This window comes from Myotis davidii, unplaced genomic scaffold, assembly GCF_000327345.1.
Source record: "Myotis davidii unplaced genomic scaffold, ASM32734v1 scaffold1727, whole genome shotgun sequence".
Lineage (NCBI taxonomy): Eukaryota > Metazoa > Chordata > Mammalia > Chiroptera > Vespertilionidae > Myotis > Myotis davidii.
In genome coordinates, this window is record NW_006298358.1 from 18,163 (window position 1) to 28,169 (window position 10,007).

At 40.8% G+C, this 10,007-nt stretch overlaps 1 protein-coding gene across 1 annotated transcript in view; it reads right to left on the reverse strand.

Moving 5' to 3' along the window:
- Nucleotides 1–5,682: 5,682 nt before the first annotated feature.
- Nucleotides 5,683–10,007, reverse strand: part of LOC102760104 (zinc finger protein 2 homolog) — a 10,436-nt gene continuing 6,111 nt past the window's right edge. Inside the window, exon 4 of the mRNA XM_006774028.2 lies at nucleotides 5,683–7,613. Within this exon, the coding sequence (XP_006774091.2) occupies nucleotides 5,878–7,613 (1,736 nt within the window). The 3' untranslated portion in view covers nucleotides 5,683–5,877. The remainder of the gene's footprint in view (nucleotides 7,614–10,007) is intronic.

A 10,007-nucleotide genomic window follows, 5' to 3' on the forward strand; every position in this document is an offset into this window, starting at 1 on the left:
TCCCCTTTGCCATTTCCAGCAGGCAATCCTCAAGGTTCCATCAACCTTTTGATGAAACTTCTTGTGTTTATGACATGCTGGAATTAGCTTCCTGCAATGAACCGAGTGGATCCAGAGACATGGAAGCATGGGAGAGAGTGCAGAATCTCAGATGGAAGTCGAGGGAGGGTAAAAAAAAAAAAGAGAGAGAGAGAGAGAGAATAAACATCTCTGGGTGAGGATTAAAGAAACACACACTCACTCAAACACAGATACCAAACAAAGCCACATGAGCCTCGAGCATTTTCTTCTGTTCTCTGGCATCAACAAGAAACCTCTAGCTTGCTGTGTTGTGGGTTGGCTCTAAATTTGTGTTTGTACATCTGTCTTCAGTCAATGCTGACACCCTGGAAATGCTGACACCCCTCCATGTAACTTCCTCCTGCTTCACATGAGTCAATTGCTTTTGGTGTTGTTGTAAGGAATGTCCAAACCTGTGGGGAATTTTTTTACGTTTCTTTGACCCAAGTGGGCAATATTTGCCAGGAAGCAAAATAACAACAGATTGAGTAATGGTAAGAGGAACGGCAGTTTTGCACCTTTTTCATACATGAGACTCAAAGAAGACATATGGGGGTTACATGAAATCCACTTACTGGGGATGTGCCCAAAACTATGATACATGTCCTTGACAAGAATCAAACCTGGGACCCTTGAGTCTGGAGGCTTACGCTCTATCCACTGAGTCAAACCGGTTAGGGCCAATATACTTTTCTTAAAAAAATGTTGTCCAATACTTAAGAGTTAATATTTAACACAACAACAATACTAATTCTAGCTCTGAGGTCTTCTGTGTTTGGAGATTGTGCCTTTAGAAGTCTGTAAAAAAGAAAATATTCCTGAAAATCCAAAGGTATGTTATCCTAGATGCAAAAAGGCAATAGACAGGCTTACTAAGGTAAAGATTGACCTTTGCAAAGAAACAAAAAAGGACGCTAGGACATAACTATCCCAGTGACTTGCTTTTACTTAGAAAGTTTTAATTTCAAACCATCGTAGGAGGGTACTTTTGTCCTTGGAATTTGTAGGATTCACCATGCCATGCCTGGCTACCTGAGCTCAGATCTTGCATTTCCTTATATTATTCCAATACAAAAAAATGTTTATTTTTTAAAGTAAAAATGCACAAAATGAGTGATATGCCAACATCCATCTTTGTTGTTCCACTGTCCTATTGTTAAAGAAAATTGCCAAAACTCACAGCACATTAAGCAGAACATATGGAAAGATGTTTTAACAAAGATACAGACTCAGCAAATACACTTCTGAGAAAAGGCTCACCGTAAATTCCTAGAAAAAATCCAATCGAACAGTGAAGAAACATGAGAAACTTACAAAATAAAATGTTTAAATAAATAATGATTGACCAAACAAAATATTCTCTAGGATGTGAATCCCTCACACAAATGTGAATCCCTCACACACCACTGGAAAAATGCAAAAAAGTACAATCAGTTAAGGTTTATTTTATTTATGTTTTAAAAACAATCTTTACTACTTATTAGCATACCATAGAGTTCGGCTATTGGTTGAGTCACTCCATTCTTTTTTTTTTTTTAAATATATTTCATTGATTTTTTACAAAGAGGAAGGGAGAGAGACAGAGAGTCAGAAACATCGATGAGAGAGAAACATCGACCAGCTGCCTCCCGCACATCCCCCACTGGGGATGTGCCCGCAACCCAGGCACATGCCCTTAACCGGAATCGAACCTGGGACCCTTCAGTCCACAGGCCGACGCTCTATCCACTGAGCCAAACCGGCTTCGGTGAGTCACTCCATTCTTAGTGAGACATGCTCATAAGCACTGATGGTTTTTGTTTTTAAACATATTTTCTGAGCTCATAGATCTGTTGCCAGAGCGTGAGGACCTGTGTGTGCTCAAGTCTTGGTTCCCAGCACGAAAGGAGCCAGCAGCCAAGGGCGCCCTCTAGCCCTGTGTGTGTGTCAGCGAGCATTTCAGGGTGGATCCTTCCCAGCATCTGAGACCCATCAGGAACTGGTAAATAAACCCACTGTGTGCTTGCATCTCAAAAAACATATTTTCTGCCGAAACCGGTTTGGCTCAGTGGATAGGGCGTCGGCCTGCGGACTGAAAGGTCCCAAGTTCGATTCCGGTCAAGGGCATGTACCTGGGTTGCGGGCACATCCCCAGCAGGAGATGTGCAGGAGGCAGGTGGTCGATGTTTCTTTTCTCTCTCATCAATGTTTCTAACTCTCTCTCTCTCTCCCTTCGTCTCTGTGAAAAATCAATAAAATATATTTAAAAAAAAACAACAAAACATATTTTCTTATTGATGTCGAAAAGGGAGAGGGAGAGAGAATCACTGATTGCACCTCCTGCATGCCCACTACTTGGGATTCAGCCCCAAACCCAGACATGTGCCCTTGGCCAGAATCCAATCAGGGACCCTTTAGTTCACAGACTGACGCTCAATCCACTGTTCCAAATCAGCTACGGATAGGTTTATTGTTTATTTTTAAAGAATAGTTTATTTTTAGAGAGAGAAGGGAGAGAGAGAAACACTGATGGAAGAATGCCATATTGGCCAGTGACCTCCTGCACACTCACTTCTGTGGATCTAGCCCACACATTGGCACATATCCCTACCGGTAATCAAATCTACAATCCTGTGCTGCACGAGATGATGGCCAAGCACTGACCCACACCCGCCCCGCGGTATATTCCATTTAGATCACAATTTGCTAATGTCGGAAAATTTAAACATTCATCTACTCAAAAACCACAGACTATGCACTGAAAATTTTTTATATATATATTTTATTGATTTCTTACAGAGAGGAAGGGAGAGAGATAGAGAGTCAGAAACATCGATGAGAGAGAAACATTGATCAGCTGCCTCCTGCAAGCAGAAAAATACTTAGAAAAAGCAAAGTTCTCTAGTAAAATAGAATGTAAATCCATGGTTACTAGGAAAGCTGTGAAGAACAGGGACAGATTAAATGAGGTCAAGAAGCAACTACACAGTTACAGACATGGTCATTATGACTATAAGGATGGTTTCCGTTTCATGCACATGTCAAGATTTATGAAACACTATACTTAACACATGTAATTTACTCATTACAGCTGTTAAAAATGGTTCAATTGTATTCTGGAAGAACAGGTTTGGCAACTCTATAGTCAATCTCTTATTTATGCCCTCTGGGTGAGAGTCTCATCTTAGTGTCAGAAAATGTAATAAACAATGAAGAACTTTCACCCAAACCCACAGAAGCCACATTCCTGAACTAAAGACAGCCTTTGTCTCCATCTGTCTTTTTCTTTTTTTGTACTGTATTTTCGTTTAAATTTTTTTTCCAATCTGTAATTTCTCCATCCTTCTTTTGATGCCAGCGCACCAATGGCTCTGATGAGAACTTCTGAGAAACTACAGGAGCCACAACTCATCTTGATTATAATCAATGACAATGACTGTTCCCCAGAAGATAAACATGCCTGGAGTCCCTCAGATCTGTGTACAAACAGCTCCTGTAGTCTTTTCCTCAAAATAATTCCTGGATGCACAGTTAGATGAGGACCATTCCATTTAATGGGCTGCAGTCTCATCCAACAACAATTAGGTCAGTGTTTCTGTAGTGAAAGGGTTTCCCCTGAATACAACTGTGCTCAAACCAGTGACCATCACACGTGATACTGTAGGTATTAGGGCACATGGGCCTCTGCAACTCCTGGGTAAGAGATTCACTACACATGTATTACCATCGCTTGCAAACAAGAAAAAAAATTCATGTTCTCAGACATACTTGAGGTTGTCACAGCTAACCCCTCTTTGGAGTGATCTCTATGTCTCAAAGCATCCAGCTTCACATGAGAAGTAGTGTGGCCACAGTGTTTCCTAGGAAAAGATGGGCATCAGTGTAAATTAGCCAAAAACTGCTAAACTAATTTCTGAATCATACTGTTGCCCCAAGGGCAAAAATGTTTGAGACCCAATAAAAGTTTTTCACCTCGTCATGCTTGGAAAGCCCATATCTCCTTATAAACTAACCTATAGAGTAAATAGAACACCCCAGGTTAAAGAAGTCTTAAGATAAAGCCTTCATTATTTTACAATCCAAAGAGACAAGAGACTGGCAGTTCTTCCATTGATGACTTAGGCACACAATAAACTCATCATTAGCATCTAGGGAGGATGTGTCAATGAAAAAGGCAGTCCCTCTGCAATATGTTTACTGGGGCCAACTGTAATGAGGCCTATGTGGTAACACAAGACAGGGAAAAAGTAAGAACTAAGGGCTCAGGTATTCCTCATTTCCGTCAACAAATTAGAGAACAGACTTAGCTTCCCTGGGCACAGGAGGTTGGTGACTGATGCCATCTGCAGGGGCCTTATAGGTCGTTCAGGTGAAATACCTTCAGCAACAGAAATATGCAGTGATATAGATCTGGCAGGAGATCTCCATATATTAGAATGGGCAAAAAATTAGTGCTCCAACATAAAAATAATGTAGGTGATTAAATGTATGATTCAGCCGAAGCCGGTTTGGCTCAGTGGATAGAGCGTCAGCCTGCGGACTGAAAAGTTCCAGGTTCGATTCTGGCCAAGGGCATGTACCTGGGTTGCGGGCACATCCCCAGTAGGAGATGTGCAGGAGGTGGCTGATTGATGTTTCTCATCGATGTTTCTAACTCTCTATCTCTCTCCCTTCCTCTCTGTAAAAAATCAATAAAATATATTTTTTTAAAAATGTATGATTTAATTCAGAAAAATGAGGGTTCACAAATTTTCTTGTACTATTGTTAAGTTCTAAGAAACTACATTTCCTACACATTTAAGAAATTTCTCACATTAGTATTCTTATGCGGAGAGGGAATTTAGAAATTTGGCTGAGAGATACCTCACATTAATTGCACTAATAATAGCTTTCTCCAGTGTGAACTCTCTGATGATACTGAAGATCACTGCTCCTTTTAAAAGATTTCCCACATTCAGTGCATTTATAAGGCTTTTCTCACATATGAACTCTCTGATGTCGATCAAGGATGGTTTTAGTGGTAAAAGATTTTCCATATTCACTGTATTTATCAGGCTTTTCTCCAGTGTGAACTAACTGATGATATAGAAGACCTTTTCTACCTTTAAATGTTTGAGACCCTATAGAAGTTTCTCACCTCATCATGCTTGGAATGCCCAGATCTCTTTATAGACTAACCTATAGAGTAAATAGAACCCAGATTTTAAAAAGTCTTAGGAAAAAGCCTTCATTCGTTTACAAACCAGAGACAGGAGACTGGAAGATCTTCCATTGATGACTTAGGCACGCAATAAACTCATTATTAGCATATAGGGAAAGTGTGTCACTGAAAATGGCAGGCCCTTTGCAACATTATGTTTACTAGGGTGAACAGTATGAGTCCTATGTGTCCTATGACAGGGAAATAAGATAGAACTAAGGGCTCAAAACTAATTTTCTTCAACAAATTAACAGAGTTCCTTTGCTGGGCACAGGTGCAGGGTGATGGATTCCAAAGGTAGGGACGTTATCGGTGGTTCAGGTGAAATACCTTCAGCAACAGAAATATGCAGTGACATAGATCTGGCAGGATATCTCTGTATATTAGAACGTGCAACATAATTACATAGTGCTCCAACATAAAAACACAAACACAACAGCAAAAACACTTTGGGAACTTTACATAATGTAGGTGATTAAATATATGAGATACAATTCAGAAAAATGAGGATTCACAAATTTTCTTATAGTATTTTTAAGTCCTAAGAAACTACATTTCCTACACATCTAAGAAATTTCTCACATTTGTACTCTTATGCAGGGAGCAAACTTAGAAATTTGGCTGAAAGATACCTCACATTAATTGCACTCATAAGGCCTTTCTCCAGTGTGAACTCTCTGATGACTACGAAGGGTACTTCTCTGGGTAAAACATTTCCCACATTCACTGCATTTATAAGGCCTTTCTCCAGTGTGCACTCTCTGATGACACTGGAGATGATCGGCTTGTGTAAAAGTTTTCCCACAGTCACTGCATTGATAAGGCTTTTCTCCTGTATGAAGACTTTGATGACGACGAAGGACAGTGGACGTGGTAAAAGACTTCCCACATTCACCGCATCTATAAGGCCTTTCTCCAGTGTGCACTCTCTGATGACACTGGAGACGATCGGCTTGTGTAATAGTTTTCCCACAGTCCATGCATTTATAAGGCTTTTCTCCTGCATGAAGACTTTGATGACGACGAAGGACAGTGGACGTGGTAAAAGACTTCCCACATTCACCGCATCTATAAGGCCTTTCTCCAGTGTGCACTCTCTGATGACACTGGAGATGATCGGCTTGTGTAAAAGTTTTCCCACAGTCACTGCATTTATAAGGCTTTTCTCCAGTGTGAACTCTCCGATGACTACGAAGGCTGGTTTTACTGGTAAACATTTTCCCACATTCACTACATTGATGAGGCTTTTCTCCTATGTGAACTCTCTGATGACTACGAAGGTGGCTGTTAGTGGTAAAAGTCTTCCCACATTCACTGCATTTATAAGGCTTTTTTCCTGTATGAATTCTCTGATGACAACGAAGACCACTGTTCTGGGTAAAAAACTTTCCACATTCACTACATTTATAAGGCTTTTCTCCACTGTGAACTCTCTGATGATTACGAAGGTTGCTTTTAGTGGTAAAAGTTTTCCCACATTCACTGCATTGATGAGGCTTTTCTCCTGTGTGAAGTCTCTGATGACTACGAAGGTTGCTTTTAGTGGTAAAAGTTTTCCCACATTCACTGCATTGATGAGGCTGTTCTCCTGTGTGAAGTCTCTGATGACTACGAAGGTTGCTGGTAGTGGTAAAAGTTTTCCCACATTCACTGCATTGATGAGGCTTTTCTCCTGAGTGAAGTCTCTGATGACTACGAAGATTGCTTTTAGTGGTAAAAATTTTCCCACATTCATTGCATTGATAAGGATTTCCTCCTCTGTGAAATCTCTGATGATAATGAAGATGAGAGTTAGTTGTAAAAGATTTTCCAGATGCAGAGTACACAAAACATCGACTTCCAACATGGACACTCTTTTCCTGAATAAACATGTGGGTACAACTGATGTCTTTTTTGCATTCTTTTCTGGCGTAACCATTTTTCCTCCTTTGAAATGTCATCCCACGTGTCGAAATAGCATTTGGACAGTCCCTGGTCTGAGTAGCCTTTACGTGGAGATGTTCTGGTTCGGTAAGGACACCCTGCCCAACTTCCCTGTAGGTGAAACGATTCTGGGACACATTGAAATCGCAGCTGTTTTCAAGTGAGATCCTATCCACTCCTCTAATGAAAATCTCTCTCACATACTGCTGGTGAAATTTTACACTGAAGTAAAACCGTTTTGCACACGCCCCACACCTCAACAGTATCTGTCCTTGTAGTGTTCCCTGCAGGTCCATTACGTGGAAAATGTTTCCCAAGACTATCCCACAACTCTCACAGGGGTGGCTCTTCTGGGAAGACAAGGCTTTCTTGGGAACCCTTGCCTGTGACACTCTAAGAGAAACGTTCTGCTCAGTTGCTGCCTCCGCATTCTCTGCTCCACAGCAGCAACCTGTATTAAAGTAAATACTGGTGAGGTACATGTTGACCTTATGAAAACCGAGTATCTTCACCACCAATGATTAACTGTCATTACTACGCGTGATTCCACAGAAAGATTTTCAAAATGAGTGAGACAGTGAGGAAATTGCTATTAAAAAAAACCTGACCCCAAAAGTCAGTCGATGATGGAAATCTCACCAAGAGAGGGACAGAAGCACAGCATAAGATACAAAGAAGAGAGGATTGGTCTACTCCTTGTTCTTACACAAACGGCTTCCTTGAGGATCTTACATTCTGACTACGTGACTCTGTGTGGAATAATTTCAAGCTGCTCAAAGACATAAAAATTAATTGTGTTGGATCACAGGATATTCAGCTTCAATAAAATAACATGTGTGCTCTCCAAGGTGCTTTAGGCATGGACCACCATTGGCTTGCAGTAGAGAAAGACCTGTGAATGAGGCAGAGGTGCAAAGTCCAGAGTGGTTAAGGTTATCCGTAAGCTGGGAATCTAAGTAGCAATGATCACAATTAGAACTGAGTAGTTGGCAAAGTATCAACAATCAGCACAAACAAGCATAATTTGATGAGGAATGGGTAACTGTAACAAAACACTGGGGTTCTACCTATGAATGTAACAAAGGTCAGCAGAGAGTTCCTCCCCAATGATCCTTCTCCAAGGCAAGACCGCCTGGGGGCCTACTGTGTCATTCATAAGGTCGTGTTTCTTCTGTGATGCACAAATGATTCTTCCCCTTCAATCCCATTTCAGGTATTACTTGAGAGAAATGATGCAAAGAACATGGATAGTCAGCACTGTGGTAGAATAACAAAGCACAAAGGAGATCACAGACAAAAGACGTATGAAAGTGACATCAGCAAGATGGCAGAATGAGAGATAGAGAATCTTTCCCATTCCCAGTGTAAATAGACAGCTATCCATTAAATAGAATCCCATAGGAAATGGGAATAAGAGTACCATGAAGACAAACTGTAATACTGAATACCAAATAAAGATAACTGCATACTAAGGATGATAGGAAACTAACTAGGTGAGCAAACACATCTGAAGATACCTAAAGTCAAAAACATGGGTTAATTATAATTAACTGAGTAAGGAATTACATGAAGGAAGGAAGGAAGGGAGGGAGGGAGGGAGGGAGGGAGGGAGGAAGGAGGAAGGGTCAGCCCTAGCTGGTTTGCTCAGTGGATAGAGTGTCACCCTGCGACTGAAAGTTCCCAGGTTACATTCCAGTCAAGGGCACATACTCAGTTTCCTGTGCAGTGGTTCTCAACCTTCCAAATACCGCAACCCTTTAATATAGTTCCTCATATTATGGTGACCCCCCCAACCATAAAATTATTTTCGTTGATATTTCATACCTGTAATTTTGCTAATGCTATGAATCGTAATATAAATATATGACATGAAGAATGTATTTTTGTTGTTACAAATTGAACATAATTAAAGCATGGTGATTAATCACAAAAGCAATATGTAATTATATATGTGTTTTCCGATGATCTTAGGCAATCCCGGTGAAAGGGTCATTCGACCCCCAAAGGGGTCGCGAACCACAGGTTGAGAACCGCTTTTCTTGTGGGTTCAGTACCTAGTTCGGGGTTGAGGGCAAAAGACCGGGTTGTGGGCTCGGTCTCTGCTGGGGGATGTACAGGAGGCAGCCAATCAATGATTCTCTCTCATCACTAATGTTTCTCTCTTTCTCCCTATACCTTCCTCTCTGAAATCAATAAAAATATCTTTTAAAAAAATAAAAATAAAGGGTCAGCGTTACCACTATCAGCCACTGTACTTCTCATTGATCCTAGCAACCTGTTCTCCAAAAAACTAAATTTTTGTTTTTAAAAACCATAGAATGCCCTGGCCAGTGTGGCTCAGATGGTTGGAGCATCGTCCTGTGTATCCAAGGGTTGAGGGTTCAATTCCTGGTTAGGGCACATATCAGAATGTGGGTTCCATATCCTGTTTGCAAGTGTGCAGAAGGCAGCCTATTGATATTTCTCCCCCATACCTATCTCTCTCTCTCTCTCTCTCCCCATTTCCTTTCCTCTCTATGTAAAAGGAATAATACATAAGAATTTCAGGGTAGCCAAAAATAAACAAAAGAAAACAGAGATCTCAAAAAAGTCTAGAGGCAAAGTAAATAACAAGACAATCTACCAAAGCTTATGTATAACATTCAGAAAATGTAATTATAAGGAGAAATTTTATAGAGATAAATGCCTCTATTGTCATAAATAATAATAGAGAAACATGGTAATTAGCTGTACCTCCGCTACCCTTCCCATTGGCTAATCAGGGCGATATGCAAATTAACTGCCAACCAAGATGGCAGCCGGCAGCCAAGCAGCTTGAAGCGAACAGGGAGCTTGCTTGCTTCAG